General features: G+C 40.2%; 2 protein-coding genes across 8 annotated transcripts in view; both read right to left on the bottom strand.

The window, feature by feature from the left end:
* Positions 1–1,505: 1,505 nt before the first annotated feature.
* Positions 1,506–7,051, bottom strand: CUNH3orf38 (chromosome unknown C3orf38 homolog). The gene is made up of 3 exons (XM_041480302.1): positions 6,802–7,051; positions 5,036–5,256; positions 1,506–3,324 (listed from the first exon to the last, which is right to left on the bottom strand). The coding sequence occupies exons 1-3, from the start codon at positions 6,932–6,934 to the stop codon at positions 2,749–2,751; spliced, it is 930 nt and encodes a 309-aa protein (XP_041336236.1). The 5' UTR covers positions 6,935–7,051; the 3' UTR covers positions 1,506–2,748.
* Positions 7,052–10,693: 3,642 nt separating this feature from the next.
* The window catches only part of ZNF654 (zinc finger protein 654), a 29,820-nt gene continuing 13,625 nt past the window's right edge, over positions 10,694–26,888 (bottom strand). For all 7 annotated transcript variants that reach the window (XM_041480248.1, XM_041480247.1, XM_041480251.1 and 4 more), the window contains 5 exons: positions 23,194–23,396; positions 22,303–22,442; positions 18,013–18,154; positions 14,226–16,551; positions 10,694–13,887 (listed from right to left, as the gene is read on the bottom strand). In XM_041480248.1, the coding sequence (XP_041336182.1) occupies positions 13,880–13,887; positions 14,226–16,551; positions 18,013–18,154; positions 22,303–22,442; positions 23,194–23,396 (2,819 nt within the window). In that variant the 3' untranslated portion in view covers positions 10,694–13,879. The remainder of the gene's footprint in view (positions 13,888–14,225; positions 16,552–18,012; positions 18,155–22,302; positions 22,443–23,193; positions 23,397–26,888) is intronic.

Here is a 26,888-nt window from a genome sequence, read left to right on the forward strand (position 1 = left end):
TGGCTGTGCAGGAATTACACATCCCCTGCTCCTTCCAGTAGATGCCTCTCTGCACAAACACCACTCTCACAAAAATCTCTGCTTTGTTCCGACCCATGTCTCTAAAGAACTTCTGTAAGGGCAACTACTACTGGCAACAAGCCCAATAAATGTTGTATTTTTGTCATTTCTTTAAGTTTATCCCAGAAATATAAGAGGTTTCTTAGTTTTCATTCTGCTGAGGGACTCCCTTCAAGCTTTCCTTTAGATCAAGGCAAGGGGGAACCTGGCAATTTCAGGGCATTTTGTTGCCAGCAGGGAGTGGGATAAAGCAGCCTGCTCTGCACAGTCTCCTCGGGCAAGTGATGGATCTGCCACCAGATGTCACCCAGAGGCCACTCCTGTCCTGCTGAGACTCCAGCAAGCCCCTGGATTTCCTGCAGGCAGCAGGGATGGTCACAGCACTGTCATCACTGCAGTGGCACTCACATTTAACTTCGGATTTCTACTTTGTGCCCTTAGAAAAGAAAAGAAACTTTCAAGCTGCAGTACATCTTCAAAATGCTCTGAAAGCTGAAGTACACTGCAAGAGTTAAAAGCAAAGTGCTGTGGTTGTTGATATCTTTACTGGAGGCCTGTATTTCTCCTTTTACAGGATTTTATCACCCTGCAGAGCTTACCCTTATCCAACTCTTAGGGGAAAAAGAACAAGCTACTGAGACAGATAATGGATTGCAAGAAAACAGCAAGCAAGAAGCATCTTGTGACAAGGGAACATAAAAGATTTCCTGCCATAATAAAGGCAATTATAACAAGAAAGAACCAGCAGAATAAAAAATGATAGTCTGAACAGATGAAGACTATCAGACACCTTTTACAAACTCCTGAACACACTTAAAACCTTCATTTCATGGGGAGCATCCAGAGGAAGCACAGAGGGACACGATTTCCACTGCTTAACATTCAGAAAGTTCCATGTGCTTTGCTGCAAATCAGAATTTTGCTTTTTACCAAATAATTTACCAGAGAAAGATCTAGAAATCACAAATTTAGCACTGCAGCTTCAGGGGTAGTGAAAGACGTAAGAAACTGTTATTGAAAATATTTGTCGTGATAAGAAACAGGAAAATGGATGATAACAGTTTTCAAGAAATTTTACTTCATTTTTTCAGACTCCTAAATACCACTAAAATGTCCAGTGCTTCCAATGGTAAATCAACAATTAATTCCTTCAGCTTTGAACAACAGCATCTAAAAAGAGGGATGAAATCACTCCTGTAAATATTTCAGCTTTTTGAAACTTGTCCAGCTCCCTTTAAACAAGTCCAGAAACAATTTCAGCTCCATTTAAACAAGTCCCAACTTTTCCCTTAAAGTCAAGGTTAAGCTAAAAGTACTTTCTCATATTTGCCACACAGTCAATGTTTTTCTACTCTTAAAACATTCTGTCTGTGTCAATGATTTGAAAATTGAGGTTGGAACTCAAAGTAAGGATATTTATTTTAAACAACAGAAAAATCAGAAGCCACAACTCAGCTGTTTATTGAGAAAAAACATCCCACCACAGTATCTGACCTTTTGCTTAGAAAATAAATTATTTTAAGGAGAAAGCAAGATTCAGACTGTTCACAAAGATCAGTTCTGTGCATTCCTGAACCTTCTTGTTTCCTCTCACCCAGCCACAGTTCAGCAACACAAACCTGGGAGCAGTTCTTCTGGTTCTGCTAAGTTATGGGGAATGTTTATGTTTTCAGAACTTTAAACAGGGAAGACAGGAAATTAAAACAAAATTCCCAAACAATCAAACAAGATGCAGAAAAAGAAGTTTTCACCTCACTTCACCTCTAGTCCCCTATAAATAGATAGAGTAAAAAAAAAATCGAGTTTTACACTGGCAATAATTTCAATAATTTCTTATTATTAAGTAGTAATTGGATACTTTTCTTAGCATGACCTATCACTGTAACCACCCAGTGGTAACAAATGGACTTTCTGTACCTGTAATAAAGCAGCTCAGAGTAAACAAAATACTTGTTTTGAGAAAACATACAAAAATCACAACTATTATATTAAGAACTCTGTTGTAATTATATAAAAAATACCTATCAGAGCATTTGGTTCACACAGTTTTGCTGCAAGTTTTGAAATCAAGTTCTTGATCCAAGACAGTCAGTGCTAGAAATGGGCACCCATCTCAAGCCTGTCTGGGGACACAAACAGAACAATTTGTGTGCATTCATGACAAAACTGGAGCCATAAGGTAAAAGGGCAGGAAGCAATTAATGGAAAGAAGCTAAAAAAAACACTTCAACAATGCCAAGTTCCCTGCACTGTCCCATCAAAGCACACCCACAGCAGCTGCCTCCACTCACAGGGTTTTGTTTTGGGTTTTCTGTTGGTTTTCCTAGGACTCAGATGTCCCTTTAGACATTTAGCCCTCCCAAATTTCCAAAGCCAGATGCAATGACTTCCTGCTACAGCTCAGGTGAGAGTTCCAGCTGGTGTCCTGAAGAGAATTTGCAGTTTGTGAACCCCTCATTACACAAGGCTGCCAATCCACATTGAAATGCAACCCTGAATAACCAAACTCCACTCTAATGCCAGTGCAAAACGTCAAGGAATGCCCATGAAATATTTGTTAGCTCTTGGAAAGTGCCCACAAGCATCACTTGTGTTAATACCCTTAATTAATATCTTAGCTTGCTACTCAGCAAAGGGAAACTGCATGGCAGCAAGAAGCCAGCCCCTCAGCCAGCTGTGCCAAAATGCTCAGAATGTCTGAGGTTCAAACACAGTCAGCTCATTCCCATCATAGAACTCTCTCAGCTGGTTTGACTCGTATTTTATGGAAGGTTCTTCCATTTGCATCCCAGGCTCCAGAGCGTTCTGCCCTACTATTTTAAGGTTCACCACTTTTATTTTCCAGGTGTTATTGCTCATGGGGCAGCTGATGAGCCCGAAGATTTGCTCAAAGACACCCAAACAGGCGTTGTCTCTGTGCACTGTGCCAGCCACTGCCACCAGCACCAATCCATGAGGGGACATGGCACATTTCAGGCCACTGGAATGCAAATTTGGGTTGAAGAGGAGGCATTCTTCTTTAACCAAGGACAGCAGGCGCAGGCTCACCATGTCTGCACCCACATATTGTTCCACGTTTTTTTCCAAAGTGTTGTAACAGAACTTCAGCTTGGCATCCTCCCAAAAATGCTGTGGTCCCCACGTTGCTTCAGATTTTAATCCCAAAGGGTGCTGAGAGTTCAGGAGTTCAAAGTACCACTGGCAGAATTCTCCTCCTAGACCACGAATGTCATCTTGTGGCGACTTCTGTCCATTTCCATGACTCTGCAGTCAAGCAAATTTGTTTTTCTTAGAACTGTTCAGCAAGATTATCACTTAGAAAAACATCAAATCATGCACATGCTTATATTAAACCTTTTAAGTGTTCTGAGGCAGAGTGCCTGAAGAGAAAGACCAAAGTAAAATCTCATTTATTTTTACTAACATGATTATCTAATGTAGAGAACCAGGACAGGTTCTTTGAATTACACCTAGAAAGTGCTTCAGTGTCTTGGGCTCTTTACAAACAAAGGGGAAAATCCTAGTTCTACTGAAAAAGGGCAGGGAGGGATGTAAAGTGACATTTTTTAGAACTAAATGTACAGTTACTTTATAGGACTTCTCAGTATTAATGAACTGACAGCAAGACTTTTTTTAGAAGTAAATCAAATATCAAGTTTTCTAACACCAAAGTCTAGTAAGTATTAAATTGTGTATAAGCATTAAGCAATTAAGCATGAAAAGTCTGGAGAATTCTGTATAGAAATGCTGTATTTGCTTCACCACAAGTTGAAATAATTCCCAATTCTGTTACATAGGTTCAAGTTTCCCATTTCTTTAAAGTGGTGAAGAAAGAAGGGACAAGAATTAAGAGAAAACAAGTGCAAAGAAAGATGTATGTGATAAATAAATCAACTGACTTTCTTTTAAATTTATGAACATGTTTGAAGTACTTCATTGATGTACCATCAACCAAAGAACTTTTTTTAAGAGAAACATTTCCTTTTTCTCTAATTATGCACACAGAAAATTGTTCTGAAAACAATTCTCAGCCCAATGCTAACTGTCATCAGCTAATCCCAGGTTCCCAGCAGGGACAGAGCTCTCACAGCCCAGGAGGTGAGGCTGCTGCCACGAGGGCTGTGAACTACAGCAAGGAGGCCAATTAGAACCACAAATAAACCCCTCGAAGTTCATTACACTGCGAGGATTTGCTGAATGGCAAAGATTTTAACTTCAAAACAACCTATTATTGCCAAAAGACATTTCTTTTTGCTGTATTAAGTGCTACAAATCCACGGGCAAATTTTGTTCAGCTGTTTCTGGCTCACATGGAATTCATTGCTGCAGCTCAAGAGAACAGCTCTTACTCAGCTCAGTGTGTGCTGCTTTTCCTTCTGATCAAGGGAAAAGCAATCTTCCTGGGACATCTGCATGGACATTTTTTAGATCTCAAAGAGGAAACGATCATCTAAAATACAGGGATAAGGAATGTGTCCTCTGTTCTCATCAGTGTTCTGTTGCAGGTTTACCAGATTTTGGGGGCAGGCATTCCTCACTACAGCTCTGATCAGAGCCCATCACAATGATGAGTTCAACGGTTTGGAAAAAAGGGAAAACAGATGGCACTGACCTGTCACTGCTGGAAACTGCACATCTTATCAATATATAAACTCACTAAAATCACAAGGGCCTCTGCAGGACTTCTGTGCCATTCCTACTCTTTTCAGTTCTCCCTGAACCCACAAAACTATTCGTGAATATCTTCTATTTTAGCCTATAGGACAATCTAAAAACTCAAAGCACGGAGAAGACCCCGCACATTAGAGCTCAAATACTGCGGCAAACAGAGCAGACACCTTCAGACGCTGCAATTTAAAAACCAACCAAACCAAACCGACTAAGAGTGAAAAAGGTTTGGGACCCTCCTACAGGCGCACATCTGCACTGCTCATCCCGTGGAGCAGCCTGAGGATTTCCAGCAGCGCTCACCCACCGGTGCAGGAGCTTTTCTGTGCCCCGGCTCGGGGGCTCGAGGCGCGAGCTGCCCGCTCCAGAGCTGCCTCACACGCTCGATCAGGACGTGTTTCTCCGAGGAAGGAGGCACCGCGATTCCCTGCGCCGCCAAGTACTTGAAGATGATTTCTCTGCAGACTTTCCTGCGCCTCAGAAGCTCCTCCACGTTTTGGCTGTACACCAGAATGGCATGAATGGCCTCTGCAAAGAAAAGGAATTGAAGCTGGAGTTATCTTCTTTCACAGTAAAACCCCAAACCTAAGCCACTTCTTAAACTCCTGACCTCCAAACACAGTACAAGACAAGGTGGCAGGACATGAAGAGGCCAAAAGTTTGTAAACTGAAATCTGGCCTCATCATATCAGGCACAAAATACACCCAAAAGCCTGCAAATATCCTTCTTGGGCAAGAATTCCAGTGAAGTGTTCCAGCAATGCACAGCAGTTTGAGAAAGTGAGGCTCCACCTCCTTCCTCCTTCCTGAAGCCTGCTGGAAATGGAACTAAATCTGTTTCATTTCCACACTAATGTGTGGAAATTACAACTCCTATGTTCATGAGAAAATGCATCCTAGCACAACAACAGTGCACTGAATGGCAGCAATAAACAAAACGCAGCTACAGGGCTCTGTGGCAGAACGAGGAAACATGACAAACTTAAATTCTCTTTTAAAACAGTTGTAGCACACAGTTCCCACCTGAACTGAGGCTAGCACTTAACACGGGACCTATAAAAACCCTAAATCTCACCAGAAAGAAAGCGCTAAAATAAAACACAAAAACCTCTTAATTTAACTTACAACCACTGCAAAAAGTAGGAAAAAAAAAAAAAAAAGGTAAGGAGAAAAAAAAAACCTACAGGCAAAAGGCCTTTTAAAGAAACGTGTTGGGCAAATCTTACAGGTTTTAGTTACATCACATGAAACATACTCAAGGCTTTGGGACGAGCATATATATTATATATATATATATATATATACACACACACACACATATATATATACACACACTCATCAGGGGTATATATATATCTATATATATATACACCCATACATACACATATATATGGTGTATATATACATATACATATATATACATATACACCCATATATATGTGTATATATGTATATGTGTATATATATATATACACATATATATGGGTGTATAAATACACCCATATATATGTGTATATATATATATACATATACATATATATATGGGTGTATTTATATATATATACACCTGAGGCCACTGGGCAACAAACCTAGTGGCCTCAGGTACATACGGCCTCACACAAAAAACAAATTCTTATCAAACGAATCTCAACAAAGTGACGGAGGATGGTCACAACTGGAAGCATCCTGCCGAAAAAGGAAATTCAATGCGGATTCGTATTTTACCCTTTCAAAACCTGAAAGCAAATGCGAGTGACGCCAACAGCGAGACTCTTGAGCTTTCAATACTTTCACCCACTGAGGGCACAGCCGCGCTGGCGGCTCGGTCTGGGAGCAGAGATGCGTGCGGAGCTGAACCTTTGCTACGAGCCCGTCTCCACCGCAACCTCCTCGGCCTGGACACCCCCAAGCCGCGAGCAGCCACCCCCGGAGCTGCTGGGCTGAGCAGGAGAACTCCGCTCCGGCCGCGGCCCCGAGCCCGGCGAGCCCCCGGGGCAGCCGCGGCCGCCGGGCCCGGGGAAGCGAAGGCGGGGCCCGGCCCCGCTCGGCAGGCCCCAAGCGCTGCCCGCGCACCTTGGCGGCTCTCCGGGTGCACCAGGCGGTTGGTGACGGTGTCGGTGAGCGCCAGCAGCTCCTCGGTGTGCAGGAGCTCCAGCAGGTCGCGGCAGCCCGCCCGCTCCCGCTCGCTCAGCCCCGGGCCCGCCATGGCCGCGCCCGGTGCAGCGCCCGGCGCCGGCTGGAAAGAGCGGCCGGCAGCGAGGTTCCGCACGGAGAAACGGCCGCGGGGGGAGCGGCGCGGCGGGGAGGCGGGATTAAATGTGGAGATTGTGTGTTATACCTATGGAGGGCTCATAACTGAGCCTGTCCTAACCTCCCGGCCCGCCCTGAAGTCGTGCTGAGCTCTGGGGAGACGCTGGAGAGCAGCAGCATGGAAAGGGATGTGCAGGTAACGGGCCATGGGCAGGGGATGGGAGACGGCCTTGGAGCCAGGGGCGACATCCCGGGCCTGGGGACATCAGGGACAGCCAGGGAATTGTCCTGGGGACATCAGGGACAGCCAGGGGATTGTCCTGCTCTGCTCTGGGGCAGCCTCACCTCCAGTCCTGGCGCAGCTCTGGGCACCACGCCATCAGAAGGTTATAAAGCCATTGGAGAGTGTCCATGTGGAAGGGCCTTGAGGAGAAGCTGCATGAGGAGGGCTTGCTCTCTGCAGCTGGACAAGAGGAAGGCTCCAACATCCTCGTGAGGGGACGAGGAGGGACAGACACGGATGTCTCTGTGGTGACAGTGACAGGACGCAAGGGAATGACCTGAAGTGTGAGGGAAGGTTTAGGCTGGATATTAGAAAAAGGTTCTCCCCAGCAACAGCCTGGCAGAGCTGAAGCAGCATCTTGGGGATGCTCTTAGCACAGGGTGTGACTCTGGGGGCCTGTGCAGGGCCAGGAGCTGGACTCGGTGATCCTTGGGGACCCATCCAGATCAGGATATTCTCTGATGTCATTCTATGATTCCTACCACTGGGCACCTCATCTGGACCACGCCAGAGTCATCCACTTGTGCCTGAGGCAAGAACTGCATGTTCCCAAGTGATGCATGGCCCCAGGACTCGGAAATCCAACAGCAGCACCTGTTTAAGGAAGCAAAGCCCTATAAACTAAACATGTTTTGTTTTTTTTTTTTACTAAATGCAAGCTCTCAACCTTGTGTTGCTCTTCCACAGCATTATTTTCTCTCAGGGGCAGAGCAACCAGTGATGGACACTTCATAAGAAAAAGAGGAAAGATGAACAAAAAAGAGAATAGAAGACAGCAGAAGCTTCCGCCGGGCTAAGCATCAAAATCTACATTCCAAGAAAAGTAAAGGTGCAAAGAGTGCTTGACCTCCCTGTGGCAGAAAAAGCCAACACTCTCCTCCACCCCATGCTTAAATATGGATGTGTAAAGAGACCACCTTTATGTGCCAAAGCTGCCTGTGATTTCAAACCCAGGAACACCCAGATCCTGTAAAGACACACAAAAGAACCATGTTCAAATCATTGATGATGCTTTTGTACACACGACTGAAATCATCATTGTGGTGGGCTCTGTTCAGAGCTGCAGTAAGGAATGCCTGCCCCCAAGGTCTGGTAAACCTGCAACAGAACACAAGAACAGAGGACACATTCCTTATCCCTCTGTTTTAGATGATTGTTTCCTCTTTGAGATCTAAAAAAAAAAAATCCATGCAGATATCCCAGGGTGATCAGAAGGAAAAGCAACACACATTGAGCTGAGTAAGAGCTGTTCTCTTGAGCTGCAGCAATGAATTCCATGTGAGCCAGAAACAGCTGAACAAAATTTGCCCGTGGATTTTAAGTTCAACATTCAGATAAAAACTCAGTCTGGAAGCATCTGGAAAGCTTTAACATAATAATGCTTATTGTCTGCTGTGCCAAACTTCCCCTCACGTGCACAATGATTTAATATTCTTGATTAGCATCAATCCTGCAAACTACAAATTAGACAATGCATCTGATAAATATAAATTACCTTCACTTCATTTTGCTTGTTTCAATAATCCTTTATTTATATTTGCAGCCTTCAAGGAGTAATACCTATCCAATTCTTCTGGAATTCAGGGGGAAAAACAAACAACCATCAACATGCCATTTTAAAAATTAGATTGTGTGCTGTTTTCAGTAAGAAATCAGGGGGTGGGAGGGGAAGGCAGGGAGAGGTTGCCTTGGAATAGTCACATTCCCATTAATCCTTAGAGAGGAAAAGTGCACTGGCATCAGAGAGATTGGAGACTTTTCAATATTCAGGACTGATGTCTCTCCACAACCCCCTTCCTGTTCTAAACCAAGACCAGCCCCTTCAGCAGGATTATTTATAATATATTTACATATTATCTTACTTGTAAATCTTTCCCCTTTGGAGGTGATGGGGGTGGAAGAGGGATAATCTCAGAAGTAGGTTTCATTTTTTTCTCTTTCTCATAACTCTAAAAACCCTTTAGAGTTTTTATTCAAACTTGTAATTGACTTGAGCATTGAGCAGGAACTGGCATTCCCAAAGGGGAAGAAACAGGAAAATTTTTGGCCTATATAAACCAAAAGGTGAACAGTACTCTTGTAACAATAAATTGCTGTTAAAATTCAAGGAGTTACTACAAGGGCTTTTGTTGTATTTTCTGTCTCCTGTTCATCTGAGGAGGGGCAAAGAAGTTGATATTTGGTGTCAATATATTTAACAATTAATTTATTAAATGGCTTATGCACACATTGCCATTTTGATAAACATTTTTGCTGGTAAAATGTACCTGAGGTTCCTTACCCTTACCCTCACACTTACCTTCCTCAGGTAAGGACTGTGTCAAAATTATCCACAGCAGAAAACAAAGGTAAGTTTGAAGTTACACACACACAAAAAAGTCACCATCCAAAATTTTCCAGAAGACTGTCCATCTGCAGTCAAAAAAACCTAAGAATTTACGGGGCTGTGAATAATAAATTTAAATTATCCAGTAATTTCAGGTGGCAGTATTGAACTTTCTGAAGCAAAAGAAAAAAGCAGCTACACTGTCTTTCTGTCTGAACCTGACAACCAACCAGAAGCAGAGGGATCTTGAAACAGCTGCACCCCTCCTTGTCTGTGGCCCCAAATTTGGATTTTGAGCCCTGGGAATTAACTGCTGCCTCCGTTTTGAAGCTTGGTCTGTTCAAATCCAAATACCCACACACCTGGAACATCAAGACCTGGCACCTTCACACAGGTGCCACTCAACCATCACGTAGCAAACATAACACAGCAGCTCTGAACATCACAGCAGCATTTCCAGTGATTCTCCAAAAGACAAGATCAGTTTCTATCAACAACAAAGACAATGTTTTATTGAACAAATCTATGTACAGTACAAAAGGTCTTTAAAATGAAACACTACTGTAGATTTATTGCAGTTTGATGGCTCAGTTTTAATTTGTACTCTTATATAAAATGCAAAGTAAAATAATTTAACATTCAACAAGGAAGCACAAATTTCCTTTCTTGCTGAACCTGTAACAGCTTTTACAAATTAAAGAGTCCCAAAATGCATACACTGCATTTAATCAGAAAGGTGTTATACAGTACCAAATAAATTAAGAAAATAGTAACACTACCACCCCCTTTGGGTCTTTTGTCCATAGCACTGGTGTTAAACAATAAAAGAAATGAGTACAGCTGAACCTTCCATGTGATATTAAAATCACAAAGTTTAATGTTATAAATTATCCAAACTATACAATTCATATAATTTTTTATGAATATGGCTAAATAACCAAAGTACCAGTGACCTCGTCCCACAGATATGACCACTTGCAACCTACTTTCAGTCTTTTTTTTTTTTTTTTGTGAAAGGTGCCTACACCAAGCTGCAGCTTTTTGAAATTAGAAATTCCATGACCTTTACATTGGAACATGATGGGGTTAGAGGAGACACTCTTAAAAAGAAAGTCCAAATCCAGCTGGAGGAATGTTATTAAATATAATTATGAGCACTGAATTGCACCAACTTTGATCCAACAAGGCTCCTAAGCTCATGGATAACTTCAGGCAGCTTTAAGGTAGGCTGGAGGCTTACATTACACATGTACTTCAGGATTTATCGAATCAAAGTGATACATCTTCAAGGATTTCCAATTATATCACACAATGATGTAAAAAAGAAAACAAAAGAAAAACCTTCAGCTTTTAAGACTTGTAACCTAAGGTTTTCAGCCTTAGAAATTGCAGGCTTTGTATGGGGTATTACTCAAAATAATAAAGAATCCTTAAAAAGCATGGAGAATTATTCCACACATGATCCAAGCATCTTTTTACCTCTGATTAAAGTTGCTTAATACTGCAACTATCTGAGAATACCAACAGGTATCAGAGAGTAGCTTAAAGAAAATGCAATGTCTTTTGAAGTAAAAATAATTCTTTTAAAACATTACCACCCACTTGCTACTTTAAGTCAATTTAACAGATTCCTGATAATTGTTAGATGATGCTCATCTTCACCTAGGTAAGAATTCGTATTTCCTATTCTCCAGAGTGTACACACTGAATACATGAGAGAAACAAATGGTGGTGTCCCAGAAAAGCATCTTGGAACAAAAATTACTTTAATGCAGGTACAAAAAATTATGGTCACAGTTTATGCATGTACACAGATGCATTTATCTACACACTTAAACCAAAGATAATACAAGTCTCAATCATGATTTTAAAGCATCTTCAAACACATGGAGCTCCAGGGAAAAGGAAAAAAAAGCACCAAAGATTAAAAGGTACATTAAAAAGATTTTACACAATCATCTTTGTTGTATCTTTGTTGACTCACTTTTTAGATTTTCAGAACTGTAATACTTTAAAATGAACCTTTTTTCTACTTTTCCCAAATATATTTAAGCAATCTCGAGCAAAGAAGGGAGAGCCTGGGAACATTCAACACAGTACCTGGGTCCTTAAAAATTAGTTGGTATCTTAAAGTAAAAAATGTGAAAGTGCATTTGTCTGATAAGGACCCCATTAACTTTATGTTTAAAACTTTTAATGTATTTATACATGTAAATATATATATTGTGTGTATATATGTATATATAATGAATGATGCATTTAAATCAGGTTTTTTGCAACTGCAAAAAAAATTCTTTGGTGCCTCGAACATGATACAAATCTCTGGAAGTGGGCCATAAGTGGGATTTATGTAATGCACACATACCTGTGATCATAATTTTATAACCTTTTATGTTAATCCAACTCAAAGTTAAGGCAAAACTCTTCTAGAACTCAAGAGCATGATTTTGAATTTGCATTCTTTTTACCTTGCAGGGAGGGAAAAGAAAGCAGAATTAATGCAAATATCTGTTTGGCTCCACAGAGGCTTATTAGCAAAGGCATTACTGAGCTACTGAGTTTATGTTCCAGAACTACTTCACAGCCAGTCTTACAGAGAAACCCTTGGGTTTCCAAGAGTGAGCCACTGCCACAAAGAACGGGGGTTTTATGCACCCCCTGATCTTTCACTCATTAATTTTCACCCACCTGTTGATTTAAGCCCTGCACACACTGTGACAAACTCTTCAGTGGCAGCTGAGCAGGAACAGTTGCTCTGGGCTGTCCTGCATTTCTGGAATGACTCTGAACATCAGTCTTCACCCCCGTGCCTCCCCTGCCTGCAATCCCACTGTAATTTCCATCGAACGGGATGCCAAATAAAAAAATATCATGTGGCAAAACAGTGTCAGATAAATTAGAGGATAAATGAGCACAGTAATTGGACAATGTGCATGTTTGCCACACCTCTGCCTTAGGGTAGGAAGACCAAAAATTACAATGGCATCTTTTTGGTTTCAAAATCTTCTGTATTTCAGTTTTCCATATAGAATTGAAGAACTTCTATTTCCTGTCTTCACATTGTGATTGTTTCTATGAACAGTGAATTGTGAATAAAGTGCTTAACATTTCAGTAACTCCTTCACCAGCCTCAGGGAAAGGCTCTCCTTTCAAGGGATGCTACGAAATAGGACTGCAATGTGTCTTGAGGATTGAGAGGATCCCTGTTTTCTCCTTTCTAGACAATGAATAATTAGTGACAGCACTGAGTTGTGGCCCACCACCATTAAGCAACATAACAGATGTGAAACAGGTTCTTCCTGACCTTTTTGTTCCCCCCAGCCTGATGTGCTCTGCTTCTGTTTGCCTTCTCAAGCTCTTGTCTGTCCTACCAACAGCTGAGGGACCTCTGTACTTGCAGAATATTAGTTTAACTCTGCAAGCTTAGCCCTCCCAACATTCCAGATTTACTTCCATCAGCTGCTGCTAATATCCACACAATCTATCCCTTGTGTTGGTCTTCCCACACCTACAGCAGATGTTTTACAGGAGTCACTTTTACCTCAGCCTTGCAAAGGGCTTCTCTTGCACACATCTGACTGCCACCGTGTGCAAGTCCCACAAAATAGCACATCAACTCACTTTTTCCTAACTGTTCTGTATTTCAAGTTTTTGGCTACTCCAGCATCCCATCTAGCTCAAGATTTCTTTCCACATTCCTCTTTGGATTTCAATAGAAGTTTATGAAACAAGCTCCATGCTTTTGAGCAGATAATGGACTCACATACTCAGACTTTAAAAAAAAATAATTAAAATGCACGGTTTCTTTATGCATTTATCCACAAGGTAAGAATGTAACACCTCCTTGAATGATTCCTTCTCATTCTGTGTGGACAGATACCCATGAACCACACAAACTACAGCAGCTTTCAGAACTGGCTGGTTGGATTTCCACAAGGCAATGAACACCTCTACTTCCTCTGCCTCTCCCCTCTATGCCTCATTGTCCTTCAACCTTCATGCTAGAAAAGCTGTGCCATTAAGCTTCAATCATACATTTGGAATGAACATGGCTTTTTTGGATAACTGGTACTTTGGAGGTTTTGTAGCAACTTTTCTGGACTCAAGACCTGCAGAGCTCCTATTACTCCTTTGTGAGTTTTGTCTAGAAAATGTGCTTTATCAAGGTCATGTTTTTCTATAGGAATTTGAGACTGCTTCATGATTAAGGCCAACTGGGAAACAAACTGATGCTGCTTCATGTAGTGTTTCCTTACACCACTCCTCATCTGATACTTTTCCACAACATTGAATCAGGCACCTATAAAAGACAAAAGATCAGAATGTAAATCATTCCTTACTCTAGAACACTGCATACTTTTTTTTTTTTACCATATTTAGTTTCAAACATGCAAGGAAAGACAGATTGATTGAATTACCCCATTCTGTTTTATCACAAGTCTTTTCCATTCGTTTGCCTACAAATTCTCAGCACCTCATTCTGAACAGCACGTCCAATTTCAACTTCCAATTTAGCAGAGTACTGTGATTTAGTTAGTGTGTGTCTTATCTACTCCTGTTAGCAAAGACCATTTTCTGATTGTTACTCACTGCCAAAGAAACCAGCATGGAAGGACTGCAGGACATGGAAGGACTTACTTTCATCATCTGAATCGAATCCAAAGAGCGTCTGACACTTCTTTTGTGCAAGGTGAGCCTCAAGTGCTTCTGAATTACAGTAGATGGTCAAGCAGTTGCCACATCTAAATCTTTCTGTTGATTTGCTACAAATTTTGTCTTGTTCAGAATAAGCATCTACCTCATCAGCCAAAATTTTTCTCCGTTTTGGCATGCTAATGTAACGTTCATCAAGGTAACTGGGAGGCAATGGTCTGACGTAGGGTTTTGTTAAGATGACACCATATGAAGTAGTCTCTGTTGTCTGATTTGGTTTAGAAGGTACCTGTGAGGCTGCAGGAGCATTATTTTGTGGTGCATCGTGACAATTCTGTAAAACTGGTAACACTGACCCATTTTCTGTCCTTGTTTCATCTGCTACTCTGTCCAAAGGTACCTGGGCTGCCTTGGATGATGTCTGATCTGGGTCACTGTGCCCATTGACCAGTTGGTCACTAACAACATTGCAGTTTTCAGGATTTGGCTGTAACACAGGTGTCTTTTGGTCTATCAAACTTAAAACTGGAGCACTACCCTCAGATGAGCTTTCATTTCCATTGTGAATTACATTATTTGCTTTCTTCTCCACACTTTGAATATATGTCTTTGGTTCTGCAGAATCCTTCCTTGACTTCCAGGTTGGAATTGGTAAATCTACAGTTTCTTTTTCATTAACGGATTCATCCTCATCTTGGTAACTACAAAGTTCTGAAGGATCATCTGAAGAATCTTTTTCACTTGCATCTTCTGAACATTCTGGGCTTTTATTTAAATAATGCTGAGCCTCGTGTTCATACAGCAAAGGGAGCTCCTCAAATAGCTCACAGCAGTTTGAGAAATTGCACTGAGCTTTAAACACACTGTGACTTTTTGTATGTTCTGCAAGCTCAGTCGACAGCTTAAATCTCTGATTACAATTAAAGTGTAAACAAAAGTAAACATTTGGATACACATGTCTCTTCAGGTGGTCTATAAAATGTTGGGAATCAGCGAATTTCCTCTGGCAGAAGCGGCATTTTCCTTTATTCCATTTCATTATATGCTGCTGCACCTTCAGATCAGTTGGGTGAGTTTTTCTGGCGTGTTTGTTGAGGAATCTTATTTTTTTAAACACTCTAGCACAACCATTAGCAGGGCACTTAAAGGTTCCTTCCTCATCCAAAGCATCAATATCTTTTTGAGGGCAAAACACTCCATTCACTTTATGCAGAATGGGTGACTCTTTACTGGAGCTCTCATCATCCTCAGGCAAACTCTCTGTACTTAATGCATCTGGAACATTATTAAAGCAGCTGTCACTACTGTTTTCAGTAGCATCATCCTGGTCACTTAGATGGTTTTCCACTGCCTCAAAAACCTGTTCTGCATTCTCAGCCTCCTCTTGGACCTGATCAGAACTCGGAGCTACCATAGCTACTGTAGCCTCTGGTTCAGTATCTTTGGAACCCTCAGAATTCCCATTTTCAAGAGACACAGAAACACCAGAACATTGCACTTCATGAAGAACAGGGGCCTCCTGACCAGCCTCAAGAGCTGCAGCAAGATGTTGTCTTTCTATCTTCCTGACATGATTCCTTAAGTGCTTCAGCATGAGTCCTTTCTGCCTGAACTTCCTGGTGCAAAGCACACAGGAGAAGCTGCCCTTTTTTTGGTGAGCTTGTGCGTGTTTCACTATGTGATCCCCAAGGAACTCCTTGTTGCAGATCACACAGCGATGCCTTGGTTCAGCCTGATCCAATGTTTTGGATGCCTCAAGAGCTTGGTGGTTCTTTCTGGCATTCCCTTTGGAGCGGGCTCCGGAGCAGTTTCCAGGGTCAAGATCCCCATTGCTGACATCTGCTAAACAGCCACGTTCCTCACCCAGAGCCCTGTACTCTGCTGTTTTCTCTGTGTTTGAAGGAGAACTTTCCAGTGTACTTTCACTCAAGCCATCCAAGGCTTTATCCCCCAACAAGGCTAAACAATTCTGCTTGATCATCAAGAAATTCCAGAACTCGGGATCGAAAAACAATCCTTTCTTCAAGATGGGCAGCAGCTCGAACCGCACGCGGTTCTGAACAGAACTAGTGCACTCATTGTATTCTTCATCTGCACATTTGTACAAGTGCTCAACAGTGTAGTAAGATTCCAAGGTGCGCTCCAGGAAAAAGATGGAGAGAGCACAAATTCTGAGGATCTCCAAGTCATTTGGCAGAAAATGAGCGATTGCTTTATAAATAAGACTTTTCATGTTGGGGTCTTCACGGAGGTCCAGCTGTAGGGCACATCCACATATCTCAACACAGATCTGAAGGCCATCTTCACCAACCTGCAGGAAGGAAACCACAGTGTACGTGAACAATTCCCAAACATCCCACGTATTTATATTCATCTATTGCAAAACAGGAGTTCAGAAAGCATCCTGCTACTGAAATTCACCCAAGGGCATGAACATTTTTAAATATTGCTCAAACCAGGCTATAAATACAGATATAAAAATGGTTTGCACTAAAAGCTGTACAGCTACAAAGCTTCAGCTCTGCCCCATGCAGCTCTGTAGTTAAAGACAATTGTTTGGGGATATAAACCAGAACTGCAAGAGATCATATCTGTTCTATCAGTATCTTCTGCCTGCCTTTTCATTACCTAGGCTGCTTCACACAATAATTGGACAGTTCCTCTGTATTTTGGCCGTTCTATCTTTTCTAGCTTGAATTACATGAAAACCATGGCAATATTGCTCAGTTTTGAACAACCAGCAGGAGAACCGTAACAACCCGTGGCCAAGAAGTCTAAAAGGCTTCATTTTCCAAAACTGATGACCCATTCTTCCAATGAGCAGAACTCCTATTCCACACTTCAAGCTGGGGCCCTGTCATGAACACGGAACTCAAAGGGACAGTCAGAAATACTCTGCCCAACAAGCAGCAGATTAAAGGCAAAAAAGGTACAGGAAATTGAGAAATAATTAAGACCTCCTATATTTGGGTTTTAACAAATACAGGCGATGCTCCATAAGTAGGTGATTAGTAAAAAAATACGACTATTCAGATGCAAATAGAATTATTAACATCACCACAAGCATTTTAGAGTACATACCCCTTGAACGGCAACAAATTATTGCATTTAGATGTGACAAAATAATTTAGAATTCATTTAGGGCATAAAACATGAAGGAGCTCTGTTAAGTCAGGTCAATGATAAATAACATTTGTTGGAAACAACTCTCAGGCCTGTGTGCAAAGTATTCCATGTGACATCTTTTGCAGATGGGGCGGAACAAGACTGAGATCTGAAGCATGAAATACAGCACAATTTTCTGAAGCAAAATCATGTCTTCTCCTGTATTATTCTGCCTTTTCCTTTATGTTATATTAAGCCATTTTTTGCAGTTTTGATTAGAATTGGTAAAAGGATTCAGAATTTAACAAGGATGAAGGGTACATACAATTACACAGATCCTATTTCCTTAAGAAGTCAGGCTGAAAAAAAACTCCAACCCCAATCATTCACATTCATTCCATGGACTTATTCCTCAGAATAATTATTGCTGCAGAAACAGAAAAACTCAGAATTCAGTAAAAAAAAAATCTTAAAACCACACAAGCAATCATAGTATTGAAGCCCATCCTGAAAACTGACAAAATTAAGATAATACTATGTCCTTCCCTAACCCCTCTTTTTTAACTTTCCACCAAAAATGGCCATTACACAATATAAACATCACTTCTCTTTACTTTAACTGGTTACCAAAAGAATGGTGGATGAGGTAAAAACAAACACAACTTACTTCATCCTTAATGACTTTCATGAAAGGGAAAATTACTCTGACATTTGTAGCAATTCTTAGAAGCTGGTAGCACTGGTCCACAAATACTTGTTTGGATGGGTTAGATTTGAGCTGCAGTTTACTCCAAATGAAGATCAGGTCCCTATTAGGTAGAGAATAAAAGATTCCAATTACATTGAGTTTTAGAACTCTCTCACTAAGCACAATACATTACTAAAGACATTTATCTGCATATTCTGTGATTAAAATCATATTTGAGGGTGTAATACTGACCTAACTAACACCACAATGTGCACAACGGAAAATGCAACTTAATTAATTTGTTAAAGCATTCAGGGTATCTCCTATCACCAAGCAATTAAATATTCAACAAAATATTCATGTATTCAGCTCAGTTTCAGAGAGGTGCACAATAAAATCAGATGGAACAGCACCTAGCCCTCAACACCACAGGCAATAAACATCTGTGTGCTCTTGGATTAAGTCACTTCCAGTACAAGGATGAAGAGTCCTTCAGGAAAAGAAGCTTTTGAATGTGAAAAGTGGAAGCAGTACAGGAATCTCCTGATGTGGCAGGAAATAGTGATGTTCTCCAGTTATTACAGCACAGTTTTCTGCCTAGAGCAGTTACACCGAAGTTTCAGGCTCTACAGCTATCCTACATCTCCACGATCTGCAGTTAAATAACATTTCTGCCTGAGAGAAGGAAATGTAAGAACAGATTAGTGCTGAACTCTGCTCAAGTGATGTGTTAGCCTATAAAATACAGCTAATTGAAGTTTACAGCATCAAAGTTCTGTGCACTTTAATGCAGAGACTTAGGAAGGCAACTGGGCTAACTGTAAGTCACAAGAAGATTTCTCAGCACTAAGATCTCACACAGGGGTAGCTCTAGCTAGAACTGCAGAAATCCCACCACAGCATTACAGTGAAAGCAGGACTTGCATTTTCTGAAGGAAGACACTTCTCTACTCCAGCAACCTCCTCCCTTGGAAAACAAACCTGGCTACTGACAAAATATTTGGCTGATTTCCAGAGTCAGACAAACCTTTTGAGGTTAAGCTTTTCTTAGTGAGCTCAGAGTCTGAAGGAAGGGAAGGACAGAACTGCCTATGACAAAACCAACTCCACTTCTAAGTCAGGACAGCTTTAGAATTCTGCTTGACATTGAGACCTTGATTGGTTTCTTTCATTCAGAACCCAAGAGAGCTAAAGAAAGATCAAGCTTATGGGGTAAACTGAAAAGGGTGACCTATAAGCAGCTCTACACACAAAAAATTAGTCTTTCTGGTTTTCTAAAGATAGAAACTGCTCACCTCTGCCTTTACCAGGCTGGAAACCTGATTTCTACATATTTGCAAACTACATATGCACGTTTGAAATTAGTGTCCTCATGCACTAAAACATTCTTAACAACTCAGTAAAAGTCTCAACCTGAAGTACAGAAGTAAGAACTGAGTAGTTTTGCTGTTATATGTTACAGTTCAGAAATCCATCTCATTCTCTGCTTTGCCTCACACCATTTCAGAGCAAGCCATTTCAATACTAATCCCAGAGATCATGAGAAAAATCAAATTATTCTTGAGAGATTAGTGGTTAAAGGGGCTTGCTGTGTGTTCAGACAAGTGCTAGGCTGGCACAAGGAAAGAACTGAAAAAGGAGAGCAGAAAACTGGAAGCAGAAGAAAGAGCTGCAGGACTGAAGAACAAGGTGTTACCCACCATTTACCTAGACCCTGACATGAAACAGGGTTTTAGTCTTTTAGTTTTATTTTTCTATGTCAATACAATGGCTTCTCCTTTTCAAGTCCATTTCTGACTTTGTTGGGACAATTTAAATTGTTATTGGAAGATCAAGAACTCAGCACCTCTTTACCAGAGGCAACCATGCATTTCAGCCTGTTAACTACCTACAAAATACCAAAACCACTGTGTGCCACATGAAATGATGATTAAACCCTCCCTAACTTAGCTGGATCTAAACCCTTTGCTTAATAAACAGGGAACATGCTTATTTAACTTTCCTCTTAATAAGCAGGGAACATGCTTTGCCAAAAAAGAGCGATCAAACCCATGGTAAAAATTCTTTGGCTTACTGAATTTACTGCACAGGAATCACCTGAAAACAGCCAAGATGGCATTTGAAAATCATCTGACAGAGAAGGAAGGCCATTTATGCCTGCTCCATCGAAATACTGTGTGTCTTCCTGAAGAGACAACACTTTGATACAAAGTATTATATATTGATTTCTTACCATTATTTCAAACAAAAATACTTTAGTATGACCAAGCACAGCTTGCTTGATGATGTAATTTCAGAAAAATAATTTGTTCATCTCAATCTAGAATTTATTCTTAACATCAGTGAAAATTTTGTGACCAAGCTCCTTAAAGTTCATCTTCCTCCAAGACAACAGCTAATGGTTTCAGCTTGAAGATTTCATTTAGGCTGTAGCAAATATCTGTTATTTAGAGCTTTCTAATCTGTTTTGTCTTATCTTTGGTTGTAATGTTAGCAGCTAGATCTCTGTTCATAGAGCAGCTAGATCTGCAAGGCCCTCACTTCCAGACAAGGTGAGATGATTTATACTGTGCTGGAGACACTAAAATTTTCCTTGGGGAAAAAACAGACTCTTGTAGGTTAATTTAACCTGGCTCCTATTTCTTAAAAAGATTGGGCTACAGTATAGTCATGCCTTCACAAGCTTTGCTGCAGTTTCCATGAGCTATGGGGTATTACACAGAGTTCTTGCTGGGAACACAATTCTTAAGGCTCAGCATCTGTGAAGAATGAAACATCTGTTTGAGCTGCACAGACAAAAGTGCTCTCTTGCAAAGATCCTCAAGTTCTATATTCTGAATAAATTAAAGTACTGAGACATCAAGATTATCTCCAGGTATCAAACAGTACTCAAGCCTCTACTGGAATTTTATCTTTGACATCTGATTTGCCAGAACAAAAAGAGATACATCTTGCTTTGAACAGGAATTTCAAAAATGGATGATGCAAAACTCAATCAGCTGAGCAAGAGCAAGGTCAACATGTTACTACAGCAAAAGGAGTTTTAATTACAGTATTGAAAATGCATTTCTTCAAAGAGTGGCTCCTCCAAACAGAAAGCATTGATCCATGGAGGTTACACCTGGCATTTCCTAGTAAGTACCACAGAGATGCAGCTTTTGGGCAGGAATCAGCAAAGATGGATTCAATTCCCACTGAGCTCACACAAACTCTACCTTTTGGCTTGAACTTCATCTTTCCTATGGGGACAGCCCTGTCCATCTTTTCCTGGACAGACTGGATGAAAAATGTCAGTAGCCATTGCCAACACATTGTACTATAATGGATGTCGTTATCATAATCCCAATGGTTTTGATTGAGCAATTACTCCTCCTACAGCCCAGTAGTTAAGGAAAAATACTAATATCAAAGTAAACATTATCATATCTAACTTTCATTAGTTTCTCAAGACAACAAAGCTTTTTGATTTCCTGGAATCTGGGAACACAGAAATCCAAGGTAGCTTCTGACCCCAGTATTAGTTAGATTGATAATTTGATCTCTATCAAATCCTTGCTAGGATGTTTTGCTTTAATTACATAAACAAAGCACATTTTGCCAAGGAATATACAGAGCAATATATCTACATGGTTAAGCTTACAGACTGCATTTTGCCAACGCCAAGGAATGCAGATGTTCCTTTAGGTACAGAAATTATACAGGCTCAACAAAAGGATTATAGTCCTTAGCCATCTTTCAGTCCTCAGAATGATTAAATTTGGTGACAGCACTCTAGAAACACTTCTTAGCCCTAAAAACAAGTCCAGGTATCAAGATAATTGAATATGTGTGAAGACATCTTCAATGTTTTCTAGAGAACTCAATCTAGGTGATACCTCTGTTCATGACATCCAAGTTTCCATAATTAACAGCACATTTCCAGCACCACACATTCTCTTTTTAGGCACATTGGTGACACACTACAGTTACAGAGCAATATATCTACATGGTTAAGCTTACAGACTGCATTTTGCCAATAATAAATGCTACATTTCTAGGTAAGGTGTGTAAAGGTTCACTTTTCTGTTACTTGGAAACAGTAAATAAAGAGTTATGAACTATAAGGCTACCCTGTATATGACTGTGTGTAAAAGGGCAAACAGGCACAACAGAAGCACCAGAAACATTTAAAAATCATTTTTATCTGTTATTTTTAAGTTAGGTGAGTTTCATTTTGGCAATAAGCATGTATTTTCTGCTCAGCTGCTTCCCCAGAAATAAAGTATTTACCATATACAATACATGTCCCCATTTTGGAGCTGTGGGACTAGGAAGGATTCACAAAGCTGTAAGGCTAAGGTAGTCTTCCCTTCTTTTTCAGTGTTGCAGATGATCTCAATTCCACTCTTGCAATCAGTCCTCAACAAGTGCTATACAATTAAAATAAAATTGATTTAGATCAATTTGCTGACATGAAATCAAAACCAATCAGACCTTGCTCTACTAAAAACTTCAGGAATTGCTATTAACACAATGTCTTTGGAATGCTATTAACAGGATGTCCTTTGGAATGGCTTTTGTGTACATCTGTAAGGAAAGATTCTGGAGATATTTTGAGCTCTTTCATATTTTTTAGAGTAATAACCATCAGAGTAATTGTCTGAGAAATTAAAACATGACACAAAAGCACTTGTTCTTGCCACTTTTGGGTGGCTTGTTCTTAGAACAAGGTTAAGAAAAGCACTGTTATCTACTAAGTGCTATCAGTGATAAAATAGCTCAAATCAAATCAGCTCAAGTGTCATTTTACATATTGGGGCATCATTAAAAAACTTTAACAAAACTATATAATGTATGATTAACATTAATTAGGCTCAAGTGCTTTTACTAAAATAGTCAATACTAAAATACACTGAAGTTACAAAATATTTACGGAGTATATCTACAAGAATACTTGGCCAAAAAATTGCATTTAGGTCAACAAGACTTGTAGGCACTTCACATTCAACTTTTCCAAGCTTAAGCCAGCACTAAGCTGAGCAACACCAGTGTGGCTGCCTGATTTTATGACATTTGGTTCCACAAAATCAGAGTTCCACATGCTCCTCTTGACAACTCGTACACAGCAAGTATAAAGCACCACTTAATTTTAAAAAAGAAATGTATACTGACAAACAATACCTCCTGGAATAGCTGATCTTCTAATGGTGACATATAAAGACAGGTGAAAAGAGCTTGATGGAAATACAGATCTTTACTGATATCTGGATGATTTATGCAAGATTTGATAAGAGCCATTGCCTCAGGGATGCGTTCACAGGCAATAAGGTATCTGGCACGGAGTTCAAAGAACAGTGGATTTTCAGAGCTTAAATATTTGTTAACTGCACAGAAAAGAAAGATTTAAAGGCAATTAGAATATGAAGTCCAAACAACAAATATATCTAAATGTAATGCTATCTTTAATAACAAATAATATTAAGAAAAAATAAAGGTTCTGCTAAAAAAAGTCTATCAAATATTAAATTAAATACCATAAGAAATCTGTCCTGCTTGGAAACAGAAATTGTTATTTGTCTTAAACCAGTAATCTAATTCAGTATTTTGTTTCTAACAAGTTATACAAGGTGCTGCAAAGGATTGATGAAATTTATATTATATAGAAGCAGATGTGAGCATTTTAAAGAAAGAAAATCCCCTTCTTTCTCAGCAGTGGAATATGTGTGACTGTCAGAAGCATAGGATTGACATCACCTCCAAAGATACAATTATAAATACTTTTAAAAACCTCAAGATATTCATTATCCATTAAAATGTAAGACCTCAAAGTGGTGAAAAAAGTTCACTACAGTTCACATGCTATTGCCTTAAGAAGCTTTGACTGCCTTGATTTTACTTGCTTGGAAAACATATCTTCCTCTGAAAGTGCTGCTGGGCACAATTCCTACCTAAATACCTTTAAATTCTGGCTCCTAATTTCTGGAAATCTGGTTTTCAGCTCTAAAAGATATTTTTAACTCTAAAATATATTTTTAACACTAATATTTGACTGAAATAATTTCAAGTGAGATACTGAAAATACTCATCAATGAAGTAACTGGAAATTCAGAAATACCTGGAAGACATGCTTTGCATTTTTGTTATAAAAGATCATACAGATGATAGTATCTCTTTGGATTATAAGTTAAAATATCACTCAAGGCTACAATTGTAGTATTTTAGTGTTTCATGTTTTAAAGAAAGAAGAATGAGATTGTCAATTTCAAGTCAGTGAAGGCTGAAAGTTCATCCCTTAGAAGGAATCTGTATTAATTACAAGCAACTTAAAGTGATACTTAAGAAATGGTTACTAAAACCCACAAACAGAACAAAGAATTTTTTCCCCCAAAATGAAGAGATTCTTGTACAACAACCTTCCAGATAAAGCTTTTTTTTAAGGATTGAAATCATTCCTTACACTCAAACCCAAGATTTCTCTAGCATCTTGATTTTTATGCAAGCTAGCAGTGCTCCATGCTAATGAACATTTAAGCAGTATAATTCAAGGATGTCAGGTTTCAATTTGATTTGTTAACAGATGCATTGTAAGGAAGAAACATCTCATTCCCATTATCCATTAGCACTTTTGAAAACAAACTCAGAAAACAAGAGGACTAAAAGGCAAGCCAGTGTCTAATGGGGGTGATGAACTGCAAGAAAAAGTAATTATATAGAAAAGTCCTTAGAGCCAAGTAAAGGCCTCTCCTTCACTGAATTAGCACCTTTAGGATAATAAACTACATCCTCTGTTTTGCATGCAAGCATTACTGAAAAATAAGGCTGGAAATACTCAGCTCTAAGTGCTAATGGTAAGGAAATGCTGCCCATCCAACAAGTGGCTGTAACATCCCTGTCCCTTTGAGGAGGGAGAACTGCACTCCACAGCACAGCTCAGCCTGTTCTACCACTCCCACTTAGTGTGGGGAACTGTTAGGTTCCTTCTGCTCCAGAAGGGAGACTCTTGACAGCCTCCTCTCCCAGGGAAGGGCATCTCCACACCCTACACCACTGCCAGCAGGAGCTCCCCAAGGATGGGGGTTCCTACAGCCTCCTCTGATTTCAAAGTTTCACTGCTGGCAGAGCAGTGCTCCCTCCCAGTCCTGGACTGTCCTATTTTCCCAGGGCAGCACACAGAGCTCTTCTAACCCCTCAAACCCAAGTGCCAGCTACAGCAGTGCTTGGCCAAGCCTGAGATACACTAAGAAACAACATTTATTCTTACCCAGGCAGTGATGCTTCACTTTAGAGCAACAGACATCAAGCAGCACCTCAGAAACTCATTAACTGCTCCCTCTGACTGCACCTCTGTCATGTTCTCTTCTAGATGCTCACCTTATTCTCCCTAGTCCATTACAAGTTGATTGTTCCTACGTTTCAACCCCACTATTTTTCTTTCAACTCAATGACTGCTTTGTTTCCAGCCATCTCCAAAGAGATTGTGACATCTCAAAGTTTACTACGACTCCTGTAAAGACAGGCACAGAGGGGTTTGTCTTGGCCTAAGCTTCTCCATGCAGTTAATGAATCCAGGACAGGATTATGTAGTTCACACAAACTCATTTTTGCAAGGAATGGCTGGTGATTCAGCAATAATAGGCAGTTTTTCCTATTTAAATAACCCCTGAGGGAGCTACATGACCAAGTTTCAAATAACACACTAAACCCTGCTAGCCTATAAAGCAGCACAGGATGTTTGCTTTGTGTAAGACTTCACAAGAATCAAATTTTAGATGAAGAAAGAGGAAGAAAGAACAAGCTTTCAAAATATAAATTATCTAAAATAAAACATTTGTCAGCACAGATGAGATGTGTCAAGGATGTGTGTGAGGATATCAAGGCAAAAGGAGAGAAAATCTCTCAGCAGAGGGAAAGGAGATGCAGCCTGAAACAAAAGGGAACAAAGCGCTCATCTAGTGACAACAGGTCTCATTCCTGCTCTGCCAGGTTAAAAACAAACCCATCAGAGAAAGGACTCACAATGACCAAGAGAATCATTATAGCAAGGACTAAACTAATTCTTTGCTGGAGAGATGGAGATCAAGACCTAATTCCCCATCATAATCACTAAAATCATGCAATGTGGAACAAAACGAGGTTCATCTTGGTTTTCATTGTTTCTGTACTTATTTGACCAGAACTTTATGAGATCTCTAATAAAAATCATGGGTAAATCTGTTCTCTAGCAATTGCTTCACAAAAGAGACAGAACAACGAAGGCATAATGATGTTAATTTGCTATCAAAACCCTTGCTCTGGTTAAGGAGGCAGCTCACTGAGCTGTCCTGTCTCTAGTGCTCTTCCTCTCTCAATGAAGACACTGTCACAAACACAGTGATGAGTTTCTATCAGACACTACACCATAATAACTTGAGAAAAGCTGGCATTTTCCATCACTAGCAAACTAAAAACAACTTTTAAGAGATCCCCTGAGAAACACTGTTGCTTGACATGTTAATAAATACTTTACTGTAGCTTGGGTACTTTTCCTCTTAGGAATTTTCATTAACATTCCAGTGATTTTGTTCCCATGCACTGCACCTTTCCCAGCTCCAGGAATTACATATCCATAAACAGAAAGCAGCTGTCACATGTAGCCATGGGCATGGTTGGAAACAGAACCAAGGAAAGCCACAAGACCAAGTATTTACAAGTGAAGAGAAAAATTAAATGAGTCAGAGTGCCAGGAGACAAATACACATCAGATCCTCTCCAACCATGTTATTTCAGGAGTCTAAATGAAGTCAAGTTGGTCTCAATGCTTTGGAGATTTGGGAAATCCACCCTGTGAATTTTATGAACTACTCCATAGCTGCCTTTGTCTGAACAATCTGATCTCT

This window comes from Pyrgilauda ruficollis, unplaced genomic scaffold (genome assembly GCF_017590135.1).
Source record: "Pyrgilauda ruficollis isolate IOZ18807 unplaced genomic scaffold, ASM1759013v1 scaffold50, whole genome shotgun sequence".
Taxonomy (NCBI): domain Eukaryota; kingdom Metazoa; phylum Chordata; class Aves; order Passeriformes; family Passeridae; genus Pyrgilauda; species Pyrgilauda ruficollis.

Coding starts and splice junctions, on each gene's coding strand:
- CUNH3orf38 (XM_041480302.1), bottom strand. CDS start 6,934: ATGGCGGGCCCGGGGCTGAGCGAGCGGGAGCGGGCGGGCTGCCGCGAC. Junction 5,257..6,801: donor GCACCCGGAGAGCCGCCAAG/GTGCGCGGGCAG, acceptor TTTTCTTTGCAG/AGGCCATTCATGCCATTCTG. Junction 3,325..5,035: donor ACAGAAAAGCTCCTGCACCG/GTGGGTGAGCGC, acceptor GCTTGACTGCAG/AGTCATGGAAATGGACAGAA.